The following is a 25,160-nucleotide window of genomic DNA, read 5'->3' on the forward strand; positions in this document are numbered from 1 at the left end:
TAAGCTTATATGGCTGTTTCTGAACTGTTGTCTCACGATCACTGTGTGCTCCAAAAATAACAAATAAACCAAAACAGGAAAGCAGAAAACATTTCTAATCACAGCTGTAAATACAAAATAGTAAGAAGTAACTAAATAACATGAAAGATATACTTCCAGTTTCAGTTGCACATTGTTCCATATTAACCTGTTTTTTAATGTAACTGGTTATAAACTATCCTTACATTATTAGAAAATCCAGCCTTGCCCCTGCTGCCAACTGTTTTCTGAAATACTGCATGTTAATGAGAAAAAAATGGGACATTAGTGAACAGTGGTGCTATAGTTTAAAATTCAAATGAGAAAGGAAGTGTTAAAGCTTCATTCTGTTTAGCCATATGTGAGGCACCTGCTTAGAGAAGTTTATGGAACTATTAATCTATAGGGGTGTCCAGACACTCCCAAATACCTAACTTGAGCTGTAGAACTTTCTCAGTTATATCTCTTTCATACAGAATAGTTGATGGCAATAGGCTATGAACTGAGATTCGTTTTCAGCATTAGCCATCTGTTATGCTTTAGCATAGCAAAATAGTATTAAACAGCATTGTTTCTTCTTCCTTCATTCACAGTGACCTGACATGCAAATGGCCCATACTGAGATATGTCAGTTGAGTAATACGTTACAGCTTGAGTGGTTCCATCAGTGGGATGAGGGCAGGATGAATAAAATTTCATAGAATGAGATACATGGCCTAAGGTACTTCTTTCTTTCCAGTGGAAAAGCAAATGTGGATGCATTCGAAATTGCAATAATAGCAAATTGCAGATCCCACCAACAGAAAAGGACCCAAGCAGCCCAACACTTCCCAAACAAACAACTCCCTATTGTTACTCCCTATTCAAATTCTGTCTCTATAATCTCCCTTCATAATTAGCAATTTTCCTTCCTTGTCTTCTGTTTTTTCTCTCTCCCAATCTCTCTTTCCCTCTCTCCTGTTTATGTTTACCTGGTCATACTGAGACGGTGAGTTCCTTGGATTAGAGGTCTTCCTCTTTAGACATCCCTTGGACTAAATGGCACAATATTAATAAGTTCTTAAAGCAACAAAGTCTTTGAGCTTGTCTGCAATGACCAACACGAAAGTTGATTGTGAATAAAACCAATTTCCTTGTAAAACATGTTTCAATGAGTTTAAAATAATCTAGTGGTGGCTGGCTGGTGTCTGTGTACAGAGCAAGTGAGCAGAATGGGAGTGTGGGGAGTGTTATGTGAGCCGGACTCATCTAAGTCAGAGGGTGAGCAGGGAGATAATTCAGAGCACAGACCGAGATCATTCTGAACAGAGAGATCAAAGAGCAGCAAGAAATTTTAAACCAAAGAAAAAGTCCCAGTGCTTGCAGGGCAAGATGGAAAAAGCTCATTCCTAAGAAGATTTAGTGAGCTCATGTAAGTCATCTTCATTAGTACTGCACTGTATAATGTGTGTTTTATTAAGTGATGTAAAGAGGCTGAGCTGTCCTCCTCCCTTCTCATCCCTGCTGCTGCCATTGCAGCACTGTGAAACACAATCTCTACAGGTTGGTTTGTCATGGTGAAGACAAGCAGGATGTAACCCCCCTGAATTGCTGGTTTGTGGCCTCAGTGGCAGAGAAAACAGCAGAAAAACTGTAATTTTTGTAGGAAGATATGACATAGGAAGTAGGAGCCAAACTGAATCTAAACTTTTGGATAGGTGTTAGAACGGATCCTCGGTAGCTTTCAAGATTTCACTAATTAAAGCACTGTTTGTGAATGGTAACTTTTCCTTGCTGCATTTTTGTGCAAATGTTTATTTGCATAGTTAGACTGGGGATTTATTTTTAACACTGCCTAACTTCCTCAGGCTCTGCGTTTCAGTTTCTCTATCTGCCATGCTTTAACCATTTGTCCTGGAGTTGTCTGTGACATAACTTTTTTGAGGTGCTTTATTTATGTGTTCATTTTAAATCCAGTTCTTTGGGGAAAATGAATGAAAGGATATGATATTTTCCTGATGTTGAAAAATTCTAGCAAGTTTTCCTTAAATACTTGATAATGATTTGGTACAGGAATTTGCTCTTTTGTAGACATATTCCTTTTTTCATCTTTCTGAAAGTCCATTTGTTGTAGCCATTGGCAAGCCTCTGAGAAACTATTTCACAGCAGTTCTGCAGCGGTGGATGTTAGAGACCTGCAGCTCAGAAGGTATTTTCTCACCTGGGATACGTACAACCCGGGAAGGCTTTGCAAACACAGCTCTGGGCTGCTGTCAGCCCTGCAACAGGTTGCATGAATGAGAGAACCTGTCTCACCTGGGATTTTACTGACTCCATTGCTTCATCTCACAAAAGGCTGGAAGATGGTCAGTCCCTCCTCAAATGTAATACAGAACAAGAAAATTGTGCTGGGGTTGGGAGGGAGATTGGTATACACAGCTTTGTGAAACAGAGGCAGGAACAGAGGGAGAGATGCAAGGGGAGGAGAGAGCAAGTGTATCTGCCACCTACTGTAGTTTAAATTGCATGCCTCCATTTGGCAATTAAAATTCAGCTGTTACATATCTAGTGAGAACTTTCCTTATGTCCTGCTCTGATGAAATAGAATAAACGTTGGAATTGAATAAACATAATTTTAAACAATTGTCTTCTTTGCACTGAGCAGAATTTTTTTCAGGGTATTGGCTACAATTATATTATTATTATTATTTTTTTAAATAAAAAAGAAAAAACGTGATACTCCATTAAGCGTTGCATGCTATTTTGTAGGATGTCTTTCTTCTGGGGTTCGTTATTTTGACTGAAGTCTTGCAGTAACTCCTGATTACAAGCTCTAATGCCTAATCTTTAAGAGATAAAGAATCTAATGTTTCACTTCACCTTTTGTAAGCTTAATGCATCACAGACACAAGTTAAAGCTTTATGGGGAGTGTCAAATATAATTATCCTGAAGATTAAAGCAGTCATCATATCAGCTGAAAGATACATTCTGTTATCCATAGAAAAGCCTTTGTGAATAATGAATGCACACAGCATACCTTAAACACAAAGGAAATCTAAAACTCCAGCTAAAGTTATTATTAGATGCTAATGTTTCATATTTACTCCATGAAGTTAGCAACACTATTAAATGAGGTTTTAATGAGACACCCTGGTTTGCTCTTCTAGGAATTGGATTTCTTCATATCTTTACTTAATTTACTTCACAGCTAATCAGCCAAAATTGCTTCTGCATGCATTCTGCTGTTCCTGCTGGCATCTGATTTCAGACATGGCCTATCTGCCCTTTGGAGCATTGCTACAGTGCGTGGAAAAGCTTCACTTAGAGTCAAGGTTACTACACTGGTATTGAGGCCTGGCCGGGGAAGAATAGCAAGCTTGGACTAGGTGGTTTTGGGCCCAGGAGGCTGATAGGATACAGCAGTACTTAGCCTAACTTTTAGGTCCTGAGACTAGCTATTGGCTGGCAAGTTCCCCTCAATTATTTTAGGAGGGCATTTCATTATTACATGTTTAGCTAACTGTGCACTTCACAGACTCAAAAGCAAGGTGAAAATGTGAACCTTGTGTTGTGTTTGTAGGGCTGACACCCTGACCTGTGTTTTGCTGTAGCTCTGTATCTGACCTAACATTGTTTTACTCTCAAGTCAAGTAAGTATTTTGAAAAGTAAGAGATAGATGGTGGTATTCCCATATGAACAGGGTCTGAAATTAAGATTATCTGCTCTGGTCTTCTTCAGTCTGAAAATACTGTGGTCATTTGTTGTTAAAACAATATCTAGATGACGAGGTGGGTTACAAGGAGAACCTAAAATTCTATTTATTTTCTGTGAACTTAAAGTTTTCAGAGACATCATTACAATACTGAATTTATACTGTTCTTAAAGAAAATAGGAAATATGACACTTGCACTCAGGTTCAATGCAGGATGTTAATGGCTCTGGAATAATCAAAATTAGGCCTTGAAAAAATGTGAATATCTAGAATAGCAGCAGCAACACATACATGGAAAAACTACTTACAAATCTTTATGTACACTAGAAGCGAGTAAGTACAAGCGTTTCTTTAAGTATTTCATAAAAGAAGGGGTGAAGGAAACAATTAAAGAGCTGGTGAAATAATGGAGAAATTGTTTCACATTTATGAGTAGGTGATGTAGAAATTCCTAGGAAAAATATGGCAATTAGAAGAAGGGAATAAAACACTCCCCAAAGAAGTTGAGGAAGCAAATAAACAAGACAACAAAGCTCACATTGGAGATCAATAGGTTAAAGTAATATTTTAAAGGTATATTTATTAAAAATCAAGTATTGCAGTAATGGTGAAAGGATATATCTCTCAAATGGTTGACTGAGAAGTGTGGTAAAATGTATGGCATTTCTTCTTTACTATTCCTCATGTTTTAATCATAATATTAACTATTTTGCTTACCTATATATAACAGAAAAAAACAACTATTATTTACATTCTCAGTATTTCCATAAAGAACAACCAGATATACTCTATTTGGCACAAATGAATCCCTTCTCGAATGCAGCATGTAGTTTTAGCCTCTCCAGTACCATGAAGATGTCAACAAGTTTTGAAGGAATTCAGATAACAGCAACATAAATGATTAAGGGGCTGGAGAGTTTGATTTATGAGGAAAGATTAAAACATGTTCTGCTTAGCCATATGACAGCTAATAATGCAAGAGGAGAGTAATGATAACAGCCTACAAGTATTTAAAGCGTGAGCACACCAAGAAGAGAGTGGAAGTGTTTAAGGTGGTATGAGGTTTCAAAACACTGACCTGACATTGAAGAGAGTGTTGTGTTTGTGTATGTTTTTCCTCCAAACTAGGACTAATTAATCTGTGGAGCTTATATAAAGACAAAATAAAATATGTGAGTACAAAATCAAGGAAAAAACCCTGTGCAAATGTAAAACAGAAAGATGCATATATCAGCTATGGCGCAAGTCCTCAATATAGTATATTTTTAAACATAGGAGTTAGCAAGATCAAAATTGAAATAGCAAGATTTAATAGGACAAATGAGCACAATGTAATACTAGAGGAAGCATATATCAGTGTCTTAGTTCATACCCTCTTTAGAAAGAATTGACCCTGAAAGTAGGCTTGCTTTGCCTAGAAAGTTTTGCAACCCCTTGATAACCTGCTACCCCTTCCCTGTGAAAAAGGACCTGCTATTCAGACAATATTTGTCCTATTAAAACTTCAGCCTTATAACTGAAAGGTTAACTGAAACAGCAGACACCCATTGGATGCTTTTTCATGGGCTAAATCATCTCAGCCCTGTTTGCTCATATTGGCAGCTTTCTAAAGACACTACTATAGAATGAGTCTTTAGGTGACATTTGAAGGAAAACCAGGAGATTTTTTTTCATGTCAGTGACGCTCTTTAACACTTTATGCATAAGGAAACAAATTAAAGAGAAACATTAAAGTTCTTTAGAAAAGTATATGAAAGGATGGCATTTTTACAAGGATGTTGGTTAGTTTTTCTTCAATCCAAACATAATACCCTTTAGTCAAGTGCTAGAAAAGGTTCCATATGTGGGCCAAAATAAAATACTTCTTTATGTTCAATGAAAACTTCCTCCATAAGTTAAGGAGAAAATGGTGTACTCTCTTACCATAAGCAAGTATACTCTCCTACTCTTGGGGTGCTCTTCTTAAAAGACTGATTCTAGACTGCTTGTTTGAAATTTGGAGTTGACAGTGGAATGAGCAGCTATCAGTGTACTGATAACAAATTTGAGCTTGGCTAACTGCTCATAAAAGTCAAAAATAAAACAGAAATATATTTCAAAAGATCAAAACTTAAATGTATATTGTATATGAAAATACATAAGAAAAAACAAAGGGGCAATTAAAAAACAGGTTTTAATATAAGTCCTTCAATATTAAACAAGCTTTGAAAGGCTCTGTCCCTACAAAGTCATGACAGCTCCGAGTTGTAATTAATAGGATTAGATTCAGTTACTCATTAACCTGATTTCAACCTGAATAACCTAGTTATCTGATGTTGAAAACCTCCTCCCCTACATAAGAACTGTGAGATTTCAGCATCTGGACAATCAAAGTACTAAACAATACATTCTGGCAGGTAGGATTAAGAATGATGTAGCATTTAAAATAAGCTTTCAAAAAAGCTCTCAGATATGTCTTTGGCAGATATTGAAAATTAATTTAGATCAAAGATACATTAGTTAGATCCTGGATTTTGGGTTTGCAAGATTAAAGATCTTTTATTAGTCTTCATCTAGGGGAATCATGCCCTTTTTAAAGCTTACCATGCCTTGGAGGTGAGAAGACTGCAGAAAAAGTGTTTTCACTCTGATTTCAGATTAAGACCTTTATATGCAACTTACACATCTATGCACATGCCCTTGCTACAAAGTACTACTAATCACCAACCAAAACATGGTCTGTATGTAGTTCTCATACCTACCTATGAAGCATTAAACATATATCTCACCAAAACCCCCTGTATATTTTGATCCTCAGTAGTTATATTTTTTCTCTCTAAGAGGCAATACAGAGTAAATGTAAATATAACCCAAATGAAATAATTCCTATTTTACCAAGGAAGTCTAGGTTATATCCATTTTTTTTGAATATTGTCATTTCTTAAAGTTCTTCCACAAATGCCCTGCTCACTTGTCACATCTAACTTCATGCTTGTTGCAAAATTTCATATTCAGATGTTTCTGCACCATTTTATGGAATAAGGGACTTTTTCTCCTTGTGACTTTCACATTGTTGTGCATGGTGTGTAAAGACAAGAATGAATGTGTGGAACACAGAGAAGGTCATGCAAACTTTTGCAGTTACTATGTTTAGTTTATCATGAAAGGAGCGCTCTCAGAAAAATAATGGGAGACCAGCTGCTGACTCCTAATATCTACCAAGCAAGGAAGCTCAAAAAAGGCTAGATAAGTGTGAGGCTGAAGCTTGAAACAAAGAACTGAACTGTGCATTAGCAGCAAGCACATGCTGACCTTAGGTCTATTCTGCTTCTCCTTGCCTGAGAACCAACGTGCTGGATTCCTGTTGGGCAAAAAATGCTGACTTGTTCTGAAACGGTGTCTAGTGTTACTGTAAACACACACCGCTTTTACAGTTCCCAGCAGAGCGCTCTTTCACAGAGGTTACATGATCTTTATACTCCTGGCAGGAAATAAAAGATGTTAATGGTGGGGACCTCTGTTAGGAACAGTAGCCCTTAGCAAGAAGAGGAAGGACTAGAGCATGACAATATATCAACAAGCTATGTAAAGACATGGTTTGCATTGTGAAAGTGTGACATAATTTTGGAAATGCTAAAGGATCCACAGAAAATTCAGTTCAGCAGGAACAGATTAAGGGACTAATGCAATAGACACTGTACAGGTGGGAGAGTCCCAAAAGGCAGTAGAACTGAGGCAAGTCACGTGTCTTGTACCAGGGGAGTCCAGATGAGGATGGCTATGCAGCTCATATATGTACCTCATGACCACGCCAGCAGAACAAACACAAGGGTAGAATGGGGGATGTTTAGTCTGCAAACAGACAGTCTGTAACAGTCTCAAATCTCTGAAGGGACTCCATAGTTGCTGTTAAATACCAGACTGTTGTAGTAGCTTCTGAATGGCTGTGTGGCTGCTTTAAGTCCTAATTCTAGGTCATTTAGAATTGCATCTTCTTAGTATTTAAGTACACTTTCTATGCCAAATTCCCTATGACTGTCTACATCTTGTGTAGCCTCTTTAAGGCATTTATTTCCTAAGACACTAGCAGCAGAAGGCTGCCACAGGAAATAGCTCATTTCTTTCTTCATAGCCTTTTTGTCTGTGTCCCTCATTCTGTTCTCTCATTCAGTACTGGGGCAACTGTTTGCACGGCTTGCTGAAAGCCAGCTCACTAAAACAACATAGGTTAAAAAATAGATAGACTTAATGTGAATCATTTCTGTGATCCCATTTACAGCAAATGCTTGAATTCCTGAACTTAGAAGGCAGTGAAATACAGTTGGGGCAGCAACGCTGTGACTCACCTTCGACACAAAGCTCTTTCAGGCAATTACAACTTTCAATCTATCTGTGCAAAGGTGAATCACAAGCTGGCCCACAGAATACATGAAGAAGGATATATATTTTGCAAGAATAGCAGATTCATGCATAATGAAAACCAGGAATTATTGCCTGAACCGTAAGCCAGGCTATAAATCCTGTTTAAAAATTGACAGCATGCATTTGAACACAAATCCACATCGAGATCCACATCTAAACAATTACTACAACTTCTAGGGATTCACATCCCTCTCTCAACATTTCAGGTAGGTAGATTTCATACAGGTGGCTGAGCATACTACAGCTGACTGCTGTCATGCCAAGAGATGAAAAATGAAGTATAGACACAGTAAGAATGTGGTGAAAGTATTCAATTCCCATTGAAGGTCTGCTTTGTTTTGCAGTTGGGTAGCTCTTCCTTATGAAATATGAGATAATTAATCATGCTCACCTGGTTACATGTTGAATGAACAATTTAAAAGAACACTGAAACAATGCCTTAAAAGCATACAAGAAAGGAAAATGGGACACAATCATACTAAGGCATACGCTTTACAAGAAACAGTATACTGTATTGGCTGCTATATATGCTAACAGGGGAATGTGCACATGGCTTGTGAGTCCTTGTAGGCACTACTGAATAAGGAAGTTTCATTCCAGGCTCTGGTTCAGACTCTAACTTTGCTTTTTGGTAAGCTCTTGTGGTGTAGATAGTTTGTGACAAATAGCACTGGGAGAACTAGATTTCCTTCCTATTCATGAGGAAAAGGCTTGAAGGAATGGAAACTTATCAAAGAGGAACAAGGAAGGAAATTAATTGTTGAATAGGCATCAAGAAAGCTTTAGCAGTAGATGGTAGAGATTAACTTAGTTTGACAGTTTGTCATGGACTAAGTCATCCCTTTTTGTTGTTTGCAATAGTGAACAGGAAAATGCTCTGGAAAATGGGCTGGAAAGACCCCCTTATTCAAGTGACATAACATGACCTACAGTAAGATCCTAAGCTATCCAAGAAGACCAGACTTAAGCCAGAAGTATATACCGGAAACGTGAGGAAACTGGTGCAGGAAAAAGAATGCTGGATTTGTTATTTTTCTATTATTTGCTGTGTAATTAAGCAAAAAAGTACATTATTAAAACTCCCCCACATACTATGCAAAACAGGTTGGCTTACTTGAAAACTTTAGGTGCTTTAGAAGAATTAAGCTGCCTTTTAGAATGAAGACATGAGTTCATGGCCAGGGGTCTGGCAAGGTAGTTGGGGTCAGCTCTGGTCCTGGAGGCTTGAAGCTATACAGGTCTTCCTTGGGAAAGCCCAGTTAACACACTCAGGAGATGTGGGCAGGGCAGTGAAGGCAGAAGGGCTTGAAGTGAAGCACAGAGTTGAAAGGCATAGTGGAATGCAGCTCAGTCCTCATAAATGCTGTTGGAATTGGGAATGGAGTCCCTATTTTTAATGAAACTCATATGGGTATTAAATCCAGAAAGCTCCAAAATTTCCAGTATAAATTAGAAGGGTGCATAGGAAACTTAACTGAGTCTCATTAAAAATGAATTGGTGACCAATAAGGTTTGGCACATTGCTTCATGAGTTTATACTGCTCTCAACATGAAGCACTGCAGTCTAACCTACAGAGTAGTGTGTGTCCTCTCAGGGTTAGTGTGAAGCCATTTACTGACTTTGGTCTGCAAGTTAGGCACTGTGTTTCTCTCAAGAGATACAGAGCAGGCAATGAAGAAAAGAAAAAAAAAAAAATTGTATTGCACCTTCAAAATCAGTTAACTATAATCAGATATTACAGATATAATGATAGTTTAATCATAATGGTACATCTATTTTCTAACATCACTGGAGAGCAGAATTATGCCTCTTTGGTTTTCTTACCTTAATCTATTTGGATGCTCTTTAAGAATAACCCTTAATTTAAATTTTGGCAGCTTGTAAATTTTGGTTTGGTGATAACTGCTCCTCTGACATGCATTTTATCCCTCAGTTACAGATATGTAGAGTCAGTTGACACATGTTCTCTACTTTATTGTAGGGATTGTTTTTGTGTCTGGGAATATGAATTAGCTTTTTCTTGCTCAACGAACTTCATCTTTCAATTGAAGAAATATGAAGGCCATTAACACTTCATGAATTAAACTATGGTGCACCTAAATATCTACTATGATTTACAACTGTTGTTTGCTTAAATAATTAAAAAGATTCAGTAGTAGACACCAATATTTAACAAAACAGGTTGTTCAGCACAACGACCAGAACATGTCTTGCTACAGGCTGTGAAGAAAGCGGATATCCTAATTCTATGATAAAAGTGGACCCCCAAATTTGTGCTATTTACAGCATAAACCAGAGTTGCTCAGAATACAGCACACTTCTTGTTTCTTTAAGGACTGTTTTATGAATGGCTAAGTGTCTAATTGCTGCAGGCTCAGGAAAGTATTATGCCTTTGAGCTCACTTGACTGAAATCAATGAAAGCTGCTGGTTCTTATCAGCGAGATCTGCTGTTCAAAGGTCCATTAGGAATAAAAGCAAATCCTGACTCCTGCTGTGTGAGGACATTGGTAAGGCAGTGCCTGCTCTGTGCCGATAGGGCTGGGATGTTAAACAGGGCTGTTTTTTTCCCAAATTAATGTGGAGCCCTGCCCCCGGGCTTCTTTATTCTCTGCCACACAGATGTGAGGTTTTCTCTGATTTCATCAATTTGTAGTTAGGTTGCTGATAGAGTGAGGACTCGTGCAGATAATAATTTGGTGCTCAGGCTACAATTATGGCTACAGTGACTTCCACTTCCCCCTACTAATAACTCAGCATGCTATCCAAAATATGTTTGGTACTGATACATGAGCAGCAAGTGCTAAGCGTGGCTCGGCATAACTCTGCCCATTCCATAGGCTTGTCCCAGAGGAGGGGGAGCACTGAAGGAGCAACCTCTGGTGCAAAGAGCTGCTGTACAGGGAACGTAAACTGGGACGGCCACTGTTGCTTGCCAGGGCACCGTCTGCCACACATCTTCTCTACAGTTACCCGAGGGATTGCCTGCAAGTTAAGGAAGCATAAAGGCAGCTGAAAGTCATTTGCGTGCCACTTTCCAGGTATGCATAACAGAGCAGCAGGACAGCTACTTTTCTGGCTCACTGTTTTTTCCTTTTTACTCTCCTGAACTAATTATGGTTGCATGATACCTAAACAATTAAAAGACAAAAGTGCAGAATCACCAGGTCTATTTATCTGTAACCAAAAGAATTAATTTCCAGAATCTCTTTTTCAGTAAAACTTCAAATATAAAACCTTGAAGATAATTTGTCAGAAGAAGTGAACGTGGAGAGAAGAGTTACGTGAAAGCAATGGTTTAAATCCTTATGCTAGAATCTCACTGGAACATATTTTCTATGCATTACAAGAGGTATTGCCCTTCCCAAACCTTATCTGGGAAGCAAGAGACTAGAGGTCTTTCCACTGAGAAAGTCATTTGCTCATAAATTCATATTTGAATCCTCTAAGCAAGGACTAAAGCTGGAGAAGTCAGTGGTAGACAAAAGATGTCAGAATGAATTCATCTGACTGATCTTTTTGATCAAGACCATGCAAGAAGAGTAAGGGTGAATCTCCTACCACTGCTGGTTTCAAGCGGTCCCTGGTCCATGCTATCTCCCAAGGTGTTCATGGGTCTTGTCTAGAAAAGTGCCAGATGGCATGGGCCAAAACTACAGCAGGAAGCATGATAATAAATAAACAAGTGGGATAACTCTATGCCAGTACTTGAGCACCTGTCCCATTTAGTTTACTTGTTCAGATGATGCTATGTGACTGAGTTCTTCAAACAGGTGCCCTTTTATCCTTGGTGACTGACTGCTGGATGTGTGCACACCAAGGTTGTTATTTAGCCTATACCTTCCTCTGACAGTACAAATGAAACAAACCTATGTGGCTCAGTCCAGAGCTCTTTTAAGAGTGGAAATTCTGAGTTTGGGGAAGTACTTTAGTTGTGGTACTTTGTTTTTGTCATCATTGCATTTCTAAATCTATCTTCTGGATTTCTAAATAGAGAGGGAAAGAGCACTTGCAAGAAATTGTATAGCACTATATAGGAAACAACTATAAGGGAATATAGGAGCCAACTCTCTTCTCGTTGTCTGCTCTGTATTAGTTTGGCCAATACAATTCAGATTTTAAGCAGTGCTGCGACTGCATGGTACCTGGCAGACAGGGAGTTTTGGTGCTGGAGTTTGTCTCACCTAGTAGTGTTGTGCTTGCTGCTACTTGCTAAACACAGCTGGAAGTCTACAATAACAACACATTTACTTGCCTGTTGTCTTTGACAATTACAGTTCTCCATCTCACTTCAGTCTATTAAAATGACTGTCCATACTGCTGAATATTACAAACACACTTTGTCTTTTTTTTTTTTACGCTGCTTTATTTTGAAGGGTTTATTTTGCTTGGTTTAAGGAAAACAGGTAAGGAAGCTTAAATAACAGGTCTCAGGAAATGAAATGATCACTACATCTTTAGTTGAACTGGAATGCACTTAAGAAAATAAGAGAGAGGTTTAAGTTAGAGTCATGGGAACCGGTGAACAAAGCACCAAAAAGCATGAAACCCCAACACAGATGTAGCAAAGATTTTCCAGATGTGGAATTCTTTCTATGGATCAGTAGAGTTAGCTTAACTTAAGCTGTAATGATTATTCTAGGGGAAAAAAAAAAAAAAAGTATGGCTCATTTCTTATCTCTCAGTCTTTTAATATAACTAAATGCAATTTACTTTGCTGAAGATTTTTATCTAGGTTTGCTTTATGAAACGATGTCTGTTTCTTATTCCTCTTAGTTTGTCTAATGTGGCGTACATTGCCTCTCCGGAAATGCCTTTGAAATGTACTGCAAAAGTCAATATATGTAGCAACTGCTTAGATTGGAACCTTTCTTGGTTAGTTTTTCAACGTCCAGTTCCTCATTAAAAACAAAATAATGCCCAGTTTTGGTTACAACTGTAACATATCTCTATATATCTATATATCTCCACAGTTTCTAGTATGGTCTTTGGTTATATTTGTGTTTCTATATTCTTATGAGTTATGCTCATACTTTTTTTTCTTTGCTCTATATTCAGCTGAAGATTTGCCTTGACTTACTGTATTCTGATTATTGATTGACTTCTACAAATTCTAAGATCCCTCTAGCTACTGCTAGAAAGTTTCCTAACACATGGAGGACTTTTGCTGTTGCTGTATAACTTATACAGTATTCTTAATTTGATGATGGGTAGTTGGTACTCTTTCCTGGAGGAAATACATGCCTCTTACAAAACGTAAGAAACACTCATGTAATAAAAATATATTCAGTGTGCATATTAGGGCTGAATATTCAATACATTTTTACTACAAAATACCATTTCTGACACATTAAAAACTACTTCAATATTTGGATGGTGACTTATCCACTGGAAATATTGCAATACTACTTCAACATCCTGGGCAAGCTTTGAATTGGTACATAGAAGGTTATGATTTGGGTAAATCTGACGAAAATCAGTAGTAAGACTGTCATTTATTTCATTGAGGAAACAGTTATGCTAATCAATTTCTCTGTTGTTAGTATGTCTAGACTTTTTCTAAACCTGTATAAAACTTTAGCATCTGCCCTATACTGAGGCAAGGAGCCCCATAGTTCAGTTCTAGATTGCATGGAGAAGTGCCTCCCCCTGTTTGTTTTGAATCTGCCACCTTTATTTGATGTCCTGTCATTCTTTTACAGGAACAGAGAAGCAATTGCACATAAACGTCAAATGGTTATCAACACAGAGTAATCAAATATGGACAACTACTGTACTGGGAGACAAAAAAAGAGATGAGGTGCAAAAACTTTTACTGTTGGAAGGAATGGCAGGTATTAAAATCCCTGACTGAAGAAGCCAGTAATGCTTCCAAGCTAGCAGTGAATCCTACTCTAACTTGTGTGCCAGAAACACTGTCTTCCACTTGACCCATTGTTATTGTCTGATCCTGCAATAGCTAATTGAATGGCTGCTAAAAGGCATTTTTCCTACAAATAATACTCTGGATCCATGCTTAGAAACAGAGCCACACTCAAGTTGTAAGGGTGATCTGTATAAAAAGTACAAGTCTGAGATCTTCCTCTAAAAGGGTGAAAAAAATTTTAGGAAAACTAGACATTATCCCATGAGTCTCTTCCAACTTTCCAAACATTTTCCTGCCACAAATGCCCTGATAATGATGAAATGATACCTGATAAAATTGATTAACCTGATAATACACTAAAATTTTGCAGGAGAGGTTATATCAGTTATGAATGTGAAATAGAGCCCTGCTGAAGACACACTTGTGCTGACACAAAAAATGCTATTCCACTCAAAGTGTTAGCATAAGCTATACCATGAAAATAAGTCCTTGGCACTCTCTGAACATTCTGGAGTTTCATCCTTGCTTTGAGAGCCTCCCATGGTAACTACTAGAGCAAAATCTTTCTAGTAGAGGCATAGGCTTTGTTCTGTAAACAGTGCTCTATGTAAGTCAATTGATAGATAACAAATTCAATAAACTTGGTTTTCAGTTCTTTCTTTATTTGTAATACTTATGAATTAAGCAACAATTTCGTGCAGCTATCTGATTCTTTCCTAAAATGTCATGAAGGGGAGATTCACTAATAGCCAAAATCAACACAAAGGTAGATTGAAGATGGCAATAAAACAATTGCATGAGGCAACTGACTGACTTTGTGTATAAGAATCATACACTGGTGCGTTTTAAAGACCAATGGAATCTACCATATGCTAGAGAATCAGGGTTTGATTTGATTGCCACTTCCTGATAGGTGCAAAAGCAATGTAATTTTACAAGAGTATTTGCAGAGGAGATTTGAGACAAGGGCTAAACTTGATGACTAGATACCACAAGATATTTCAAAATCTTCAAGATAATGAAAAACACCTTTTGTCAGATATGGTTAGTATCTTTGAGTTTATAGACAATAAAAGATCTAATTGCTCAGGCTGGACATATGACAAGCAGATACAGCAATTCTCTCAAGCATCACTTGCTATACCAGAAGACATTCAGAGCGCAAGTCAACAACTCTAACAAGGAAAAAAAACCAGTCTGAGCAACCTGTGACACTGCAGTTACATACAGCCCTATCACTCTGCTGCCAGGGATAGTTCTACATCAGGAAGACACTTTGCCTCCAGGTGTGCCTAATTCAAAATGTGTTTTTGGGTGTCTCTCACCTGAGTTTTCAGCGTGTCCTTAGAGGAATGTAAATAAGCATGACTTCTCATCAAACATCAAAGACCTCTCTCTTTTCCCTAAGGATTTGTGAAAAGGAGCTTTTTATTCTAAAAAGACAGGAGTTTAAAGTGTGAGTGTAAGTACCTAAAATATATAAACAGCAAAACTCTGTGCTGGCTTTGTGGAGTAAAGCCCATGTCCCAGGTAATCTGGGACTGAACCCATTTCTTACCCTTCTGTTTTAACAGATGCAAGAAGAGAAATGTTATCTCGCCACACTTTCTTAAGTGCTCTAAGCTCTTCATATGAAAGGTGATTTAAAATTGTTCAGCTCTTAGGTTTATCTTCAGCAACTCTTAAACAACTTAGCAGTATGAGTCCTATTTTCAAATATGAACTTACAGATGTTTTGAATGTTGTCTAGGAACCCAAAGAAGTAAAGAAGAGCTTATTGAATTTTTCAGAAATGACTAGGTACCTTCATAATTCTGGGTCATGTGCAGATTTTACTGCCCAAACGTAACCTTTACTGGGAATTGGTGTACAATAAGCAGGTATCACAACAGAGAGATTGTTTTTCATCTTCAGGTACCTAAATAACTGTGAACATGTAGCCAAAAGTTATTTTTAAAGTTTGGCTCTGGGCACTTCAGCTTTTCAGAAGCTGACTCTATTTCTGGACACTGAAAAAGAAAGCTCATCACCTGATTTCCAAATCAACAGTCACATCACTACTTTGGAAACCATGGCCTAATGATTACATGTCAGTATCAATTAGGACCAAGTGAACTTGTTTATATTTCATCTGAACCAACACAAGTCTTTACCATGAACTCAGTGTGAACAAAATTAGGCTAGAAATAACTTGATTAATTGGTTATCACCATTCTCTGTTATTCTTGTTATAGCCAAAAAAGGAAAGGAAGAACAACTTGTTCATGTTTGCTTTGATTTAAAAGCTATTCTGGGTCAGAGACTACTTCTTTTAGAATGTTTCTGGTGTCCAATACAATAAGAGACCACAGTTTGGGCTGGGTAATATAAATGCTACCTAACCACTGTGTAACTGATAACTAGCTTTATACTGAAAAGCAACTTGATTAAGATTAAATATATGATACTAGCCAGAATATACTGAGTACCAGTTTACAGTCTGTATGGTGGTGTTCTAAAATGTGAGCACATTATAATTAGTTATAATGTAATACTAAACTGAATTTACTGAAAGTAACAAATTCATAAGCCTTCTGCTGCATATTCTGCTTTGACAATAAAGAGCTCAATCATGAAACATTGTTTCCCACAATATTTTTGTTTGCAAGTTGGGATTTTACAGTCTGGAAGGGTGGATAAATAAATGATAAAAAACTGGCTGGAGAGCAGCTCTGTGGAAAAGGCCCTGGGGTCTTGGCAGACAGCGAGCTGCACATGAGCCAGCAGCGTGCCCTGGCAGCAAAGAGAGCTGGCAGCATCCTGGGATGTATCAATAAAAGCATGGCCTGTAGAAGGAGGGAAGGGATTATCCCCCTCTATTCAGTGGTTGTTAGACCACATCTGCAATACTGAGTCTAGTTTCAGGATTCTCCCAATAGAAGACAGACATAGATAAAAGGGAACAAGTCCAGGGGAGGGCCACCAAGCTGGTCAGGGTCTGGATCACCTGGCCTGTAAGTTGAGGCTGCGGGACTTGTTCAGACTGAAGAGATGGCTTTTGGGGTCCTACCAGCAGCTCCCCAGGACCTCATGGGGGGGCAACAAGAAGATGGAGCTGGGCTCTTCACATTGTGCATGTGAGGATGACAAGAGACAACAGGCATAAACTGAAACCAGAAACGATCAGACTGGATATAAGGAAAACTGTCTCCTCCATGGAGACTGTACAGCAGTGGAGCAGGTAGCCTACAGAGATTGCACAGGCTCTGTCCTTGGAGGTTTTCAAGACTGGACTGGATGAAACCCTGAGCAACCTTGTCTGACCTCAGGGCTGGTCCTGCTTGAGCAGGAGGTTGGAAGAAGGATCTCCAAAAGTCCCTTTCAAGAGAGTTATCTTGAGTTATCCTTTGTTTAACTGTGTTTCACTAATAGGTGATGAAGTCTGTTATGAGAGACATTCTTAGAACTTATCAATCTGTGATGAAACTTATAATATTAGTGTCAAAATATGTTTAAAAGACTTCAGTGCTAATGCTTGGTTTTTTTCTAATCACATAGTTCCTGGGATAAAATAACTTGCCTTAACAAAGAAAGTATATATTGCCTTAAAAACACATTAGATTGGACAGAAAAGGGACAGCTGAAAGGTTTAGCATGATGGCCGGCAGCTGGCACTATATACATCTTTATTCCTATCAGGGAAATATCTTGATTAGAATAAGGTAATTCTATAACAGAAATTAAAAGAAGACAGCAAACCAGCAAAGAAATCAAAATTCAATTGCTCATCACAGGAATATAAGGCACCGAGGCACTGCTTGTTTTCTCTAAAGTGAATACCGACATTTGAATATTTGTTGAGGAAAAATTTAAAGTTGTTTCCACAATTAACACAAACATGAAAGAATCTAGAAAAATATCATAGCTACAAAAGCATTAAAGTGCGTGACATGGACCAATGCAATGTAAAAATAATGACCTATCCTTGCTATTGGCCTAAAATAATTCAGTTAAGCTTTTCTAAGTATTTTAAAGATCAAAATAGATGAGACTGTATTAAAGAAATGAAAGAAATTAAATGCCTTTGAAGATAACAGCAGCATATTTTGATTTAAGAAACTCTTCCAAAGAAGTATAAAAGGAAGTCCATACTGATGGCCCATACTAATGCAGGTGGAATAAGAAAACAAGCTGGCTAAATATTTAAGAATTCGATGCACAAGAGGTTCTGTTAGTTCTCAGATACTTCAGATGTACTTTATTATTATGCAATGATTTAATGGAATTTGTTCTAGCCTTCCAGAAAACACCTGTTTTCCTGTTCAGGCATGGGACCTAACGTTTGTGTCCTTCTTCAATGGTGTACAGCCTTCTTGACTGCTGGCTCCCCCTCAGAGCACATTCATGCTACCTGGCCCTACCCTTCACTTTTTAAGACTCACGAAAATAACATACAACAGACAATCATGAAGAGTTTTAGGGGCCATCCTGCTTCCAGTGCATTTAGCAAGGTTTTAAGTGGACTTTCAGAGAAAAGCTGCAGTCCCAGGACCTACTGTTTTGTCCAAAACCTAAAGAAAATGGCCATGGCACCTTAAGATTAATGAGACTTTGGCTTTGCACAGTGCTACGTGCATTTTAAAGTTTATGTGTTTATATCCACATGCATACAGTGAATATGGTGTGACTTTTAAAAATGAAGTAATTTATTCAGAAGAACAACTACGGTAGTGTGTGGTTAATAAGCCACTAGAAATCGAATACCAAAAATCATGACATCAGCTATCTTACTGCATTTAGAAAAAATAAAAAGAACCCAATGACTAAACACCATCAGGAATCTTAGCATGAAATGTCAGCTTTCGGTATCTATTGGCATCACAAACCGTTTTTCTAGTAATGAAATAAATGACAGTGGAATAAAAATATATCTATAAGCATCTGTTAGTGTTTGGCAGACATCCATGCATATTCTGGCAGAGTTTCTGTAACTGTTTTTTAGTATGACAGACTGAAGTGTGAGTGCTCACCTGACATTTTTATTTAGAAAGCAAACACTCAGCTAAAACAAATTTTATAACTGTTGCAACATCAACAGTAAAAGAAAGATTACCTAGCTAGGAACTGGTTCTTTACACTACAGTCTCACAAAACCACTAATAAGACTGTTCTACTAAATCCAGATACAATACTTACAAAAAGGAACAATTAATAATTCATTTTGCCCAGTTTATTCTAGAATGCTGTCTAGAGATATTGTAAAGCAGCCAGAAAACTAGTAACTGTGTCAATTAACTTGTATTTCCCTCCAGTTTATGTGGAAACTGATATCCTGTAGCCAGTCAGATTAAAGATTTTGAACCTAGAGCAAACATTAAAAAACGTCATGTATGGATGAACCTTTAATGACTCCATGAAAAGAAAGCATCCAGTGGATACCACTCATAGAAAGAATTGATTTCTCTGGATCTAGAACATGTTTGTAAAGTCTAGTGAAGATTTTCTTTTTTCCTTTTTGATTAGAGCTGTGGTTAAATGAAATGAAATTAAAAGAGCTCTACCTAGTGCACCAAGCAGTTGGTCTTTTATGTGCCTTGTTTAATGACAGTGAACCTGTCACTACTGGATTTTCAAGGTCCTCCTGCTGCGAGTTCTCACAGACGGGCCTGACCCCCCTTGTCATCACTCCATCACCTCCTGTTCTGCAGCTCATCTCACCATGGGGCTGAGCACCAAGTGTCCTCCGCTGCCTGACACCAACAATTAGAGTCTGTGAGAGGAAATACCCTGCCGTCAAGGTCCCTTTAATCGTCTGTGTATTTGTCTTCCTTGTGAATCAAAGGCAACCAGGGTAATTAACACCAAAGGACATTGAGCCTGTACTTTATTAAATAGTATCTTTACCAGAAATCTAGAGGAGATGCAGAAAAAATGAGACTTGTTCACTGCTAGGCCCATACTGTAATACTAACACTGGGGAGATTTCAAACACTTTACATTGGCCAGAGATCCAGTAAGGCTCCTGTCTTTGACTGTGCTTAATACTTTATCCTCTTGTTTGCTTGCTGATCACCAAAACAGAGATGAGAAATGGGCTATCAAATCTGTTCTACTCCATGTCAAAGACTGACACTTTTATTTGTGCTGAAGTAGACCTCTCTAAGGAGAGTACTGATATTTATCCAAAGAGGTTGTGCACTTTTCCCATAGCATATCTTTAAAGCAAGAGGGAATATTTTGGTAGAATCATGAAAGCTCTCAAAAGCATGTTCACTTGCTATTCTGCTAGGGAATTTTTACTGCTACAGATGAGTAGTGCCACTTGCTTTTTTATTTCAAGTCATGTGTTCTGTGCTTTGTAATTGATCCAAGTTTGTACTTAAAAACTAAATGTAGTACTCAATGGCTTAAAAACTGCTTATTTTATTTTTAGAGCAGCAACTCTTCTAAATGTGTGTTCAACCAAAATACCACAGGGCAGTTTTATGCACAGGAAAAATTTATTTATTATAATGCTGGAAATTATGGACCAATGGTGTTAATATTTATTTAATATTTATTTAGGGCTAGACTAAACTTTCAGCTCTGTTTATGTGATAGCACATAGTTTCATCACCTCAAGAGAAATAAGCTGTGCTAGTCCCTGACCAGATGTGGATATTCACTCTACCTCTCCCACTGGCTCTGTTGTAGCAATGTTTCTAAGTCACAGAGTTCAATATTACCTACAAATATTTGAGGATAAATTGGGAAATCATGAAGTAAGTCCACAAAGAGATTTAGGCAATACTTGAATACAATTACATTTCACCTTTGTTTTGGGAACACTGCTCCAGAAACTGATGTTAGCCCTGAATTAGGAAACTTACTGTGGATTCATTGTACTGAATATTGGTGTCTCTGTTAGAAGCCATCCTGAATCTACAGTTAGTGGAGAGTCAACCAATACCATTCATGAAGTCTCGTATGTGATTCACATCAGTAAACCAAATGCTGACATATAGCCAGGTAAACCAAAGGTTCATATGCTGATTATTTTTTAGACTATAAATGAAGCCAACACCAGTAAGTCCGAGACAGACACCTTCATTATTGAGAGGTGAGATGAACCCTCCATCCCTCAAATTTCTTCATAGCTCACGGACAGAATTTGAGAATAAAAGTCACAACAGCCAGCAAGGTAAGTAAAGGCATGGGACTACATAAATTACTCAAAAGAAAGATGGATGCATCTGAAAAAACAGTCTTTTGAAGCTGGTTGCTGGCCTGCATTCCTGATTCAGGTGCCAATAGTCCCAGCCCTGAGTCATCTCTTGGCTTGAGCCATCATTTTCCCTGACTGTGCATGTTGCTTGATCTTAACTTCTACCTTAAAAAAGCCCTTCTGAAAAATTTTTTTTTTCACCATTGCAAGAAATGTCAACAATATTGAGACTTCTTAAAAATGCATTTCTCAGAAATAGCTGATGCCACAGTACATCATTTGCAAAGCCCCAATTCACACAACTTTAAGCAATAGTGTACACAGTTAGGCATGACTGATGTTCTGCTCAATACACTGATCATTTATAGATTTTTGCCAAAGGGACTCTGCAATTGCAGGTTTTACTGCACTTTCCACTGTAAAAAAAAAAAAAAAAAAAAATTAACCGGTTATGCAACTCCTGAGTTATTAATTGACAAAAGCAGCAATGTTTTCAGATTATATATGGCTTTGCTCTAAACCTAAAAATAGTGTGTGGTGTTTTTTTTTTTTTTTTTTTTGAAGTACTCCATCTGAAAGTTTGTATTTGATGTAGTCAAAATTTACTGCATGTTGGAAAATATATAAAATTGAGAAAATATTTCATTTCAAGGAGTAACAACTGCTATAAACATAATCAGTAATGTGTGAACTTCTAAGCTGCTTAAGCAGCTTGGTCCATTTAAGGATCTAAATGTTTCGTTGCCTATAGGAAAAGCATTTGAAAGTATCAAAGTATCTGGAATCTACAGAATAGGAAGTCTTATAAAAACAGGTTTTTATTTATGTATGTAGAATTTCTGAACCAGAAACTTTGAAATAACAGCCTTTTTACTTTCTTGTATTTCTCACTCCAGTCCCAGATGAAACGAACTAGTATTAAGTAGGAGAGGGAACTACAAAAAATTATTCAGATTCTCAAAATGAGAAAAGATGTTTGACTAGACATTTTGAGTTCCTTTTTTAATCTAATTTTAATTTTAATACAATGCTATCCATTCTTTTTACCTACTGTGTTATTAACATTGTCAGTAGTAAAATAAAAAAGTCCTTTTTGTATTTTGTAACATATTTTAGTCTGTAAGAATATAAACTAGAAAGAGTTAGATTGTTGGTATTTCCTAATAAATATCAAAATTAGTATTTGTTTCGTTCTCTTACAGCAGACATGTAAATATCTTATAGGGTTTTTTTTGATGGCTTTCACACCTCGCTTATGGCTTTGTCATTCACGAGTCTTATGCAATGTCATTTATCTGGTGAAGTGTAAGCAGCAATGATCAAACAAAGGTTAGTTAAGTTGCAAAACATGAGACCTGGATGTCTGAATCAAGATCCAATTGCATTTGAAAGAAATGGCACTAACTACCCCTAGAACTAAGTGACTTCAGTCAATAGGCCTGATTTAAATAATCATCTCCCGAATGCATGCTTAATATTTCCAAAAAACCTCATAACCTCATGAGCTCCTGAGCTGTAAAGAGTTAAACAAAAGCCAAAACTGATTAAACAGCAACCACATTTCCATTCACAGTGTAGCTTGTGCTCATGTACATGATAATGTCAGCAAACTGACTCCACATGGCATGAAGTTCTACCTAATATTTGTAATATTAAATATAATGCTGTCCACAAAAAAACCCCCCAAAACAGTGAAGTCTGGGCAGGAAGAAGGAAAAGAGAGAGAGATTCATATGCATATGTATGGGTTATAAAATGTATGTCAAAAATAAATGTATTTCATACCATCATCAACACTGACATGATAAGTAGTTTTGACGCTGAAGAAGTAAGGTTAGAGCTTTGGGTTTTATTTCTGATTTTACAAGCCATTAGCTATAGCAAACACTTGTTGCAGCACTATTCCTCTAGCATAAAACTGGGGTCATTACATCGCTATGCCCTGAAGATTTTTAATGACTTTCAGAGAGCTTTTAATCTTGTATGGTACATAATTGCTAAAGATGTACAAAACCCTATAACATTGCATAGCTGCTTGACAAAGTATTTGAAATCAGCTGTAAATAGTAGGGCCAGTTGTAATCAGTTTACATGTTTTGACATAATTTAAAGGATGTGGCCAAATACAGACTGCCTCAGAAAAAGAAATACCAAATAATACCACCTGCAAAGTCTATAAAGAAAATGCTTATTAAATATGAGTCACAGTTTGGGAATTATTTACGAATGTCAACAGCTAAAATAGCAACATCCTGACTGCATATGACAACATATGGACAAGACAGCTCCATAGCTTTTACAGTACTGATTAGCACTGGGGTTTTTCTCTCAAAAACTTTTTTTTAACCTATTCCTTTCCCTTAATAGGCAAAAGGAAAGAAGTAATCTGAACCAAGATAATGCAAGAAAATGTCACCAACAAAAATCAGACATAAATCAGAATGCCAGGTGGCATTTGAATATTTTGAGGTATTTTTCAAACTATATTTGAAGTACAGTAGCAAACTATTAAGTACAATAAATGATGAAGAAACCAACAGAGATTCTAGAGATCTATAATGCTGAGTGGAGCGTTCCCTAGTATTTGTCACAATACACCCATTTGACAGTGTCTAGCAGACAATCACTAATAGATTTCACATACCAACACCAAAGCGTATATAGTGTTCAGAGAACGTATATAACAGAAAAAAATAGAAAAACAGTCTTTCAATATTCTGAAAGTACTTAGCCAAAATAAAAATTATTATCTCCAGTGAAATACTCCAGATAACCGAAATTTCCTGCCATACTTAGACAGACAGTAAAGTTCACACCAAGTCAGGAAAGTCCACTGACTTGGACAAACCCATTGGCATTTGTTGATCGAGACATCAAATAAATCAAAATAGATTTTAACACCAAGTAACAAGTTAGTATCTAGAAGAAGACTGACATACAGGGGGCAGCTGCAATTCAACCCATTACTTTGTAGGATAGTTTCAAGCATCTTTATTAGTAACACACAGAAAGCTGGACTGCTTTTCAGAAAGAGAAGATATCCTTTTCAGGTAACAAAGAATAACCTTTACACAGACATTTGTCAGGTCTGTAATCCTACACATTCGAAACCCCACAGCTGAAGCCCGTCTTTTATCACTTAGTTAAGTAACACTGTATTCCACAAAACAAATACAAGGAAATGAGAAAACAAGTAGATATTTACTCACCAGCCTTCTCCTTCTCTGAAATAACAGGCATAGCCTGAAAGAAAAAAATAAATGATACCACTATTAAAAAAAAAGACTATTAGGGAAACATTATAAAATCTTAACGTAGATTTTATGAGTGTCCAGAAGGTCTAGAAAGAACTGAGGCGTCAGTGTGTTAAGCACTCTGGAGAGAAACATAAAGTTCCTGTTTGAGTATCTTATAATCTATTATGAAACTAATTACTGTTAAAAAAAAAAAAAAAAAAAAAAAGAGGACTAGGAAAGAAGGGAGGAGATGGAGTTAATAAGATATTCCAATAATTGCACTTTGAAATAATCATCCTAGAATAACTGCCCACAAAATTTCACTGGGAAATTGCTAAATAATTCTGAAGAAGTGAAGACAAAAACTGTGTGGCTGAAGATGAGACTAAAATGCCAAATCTTTCTTCTACAGAACTCAAGTAGGGTTCTGCCATTGACTCCATATAGTTAGGACTCGGGCTCACAAATATGTTGTTCTATAACATACCAATTTCTTACTTTTTATACAATTTTTCAGAGACAAGTAATAGAATTGTTTTCATATTGGCTGCAATTGTTTTTGGAGTTGGAAAATTGTTTTTTGGGTTTTTTTTGGTTTTTTTACAATGGATGTAAAAATCTTTCATATTATGCTTTTCTTTCAGACTAATGCAGATGAACTTTGAGTGTATTTTTCCTAAAATAAGTAGGTTCTAGATTGGATGAATAGTAAAATGGAATTTACATGGCATACATATAAGCAGAATTAAAGAATGTGCAGATA

The 25,160-nt window shown here is 37.2% G+C and overlaps 1 protein-coding gene across 1 annotated transcript in view; it reads right to left on the reverse strand.

Annotated features, from left to right (window-relative positions):
- DLC1 (DLC1 Rho GTPase activating protein) overlaps positions 1 to 25,160 on the reverse strand; it is a 214,807-nt gene that overhangs the window by 108,725 nt on the left and 80,922 nt on the right. The window contains exon 4 of the mRNA XM_030017058.1: positions 24,371 to 24,404. Coding sequence (XP_029872918.1) covers positions 24,371 to 24,404 — 34 coding nt within the window. The remainder of the gene's footprint in view (positions 1 to 24,370; positions 24,405 to 25,160) is intronic.

This window comes from Aquila chrysaetos, chromosome 1 (genome assembly GCF_900496995.4).
Source record: "Aquila chrysaetos chrysaetos chromosome 1, bAquChr1.4, whole genome shotgun sequence".
In the NCBI taxonomy this organism is placed as follows: Eukaryota; Metazoa; Chordata; class Aves; order Accipitriformes; family Accipitridae; genus Aquila; species Aquila chrysaetos.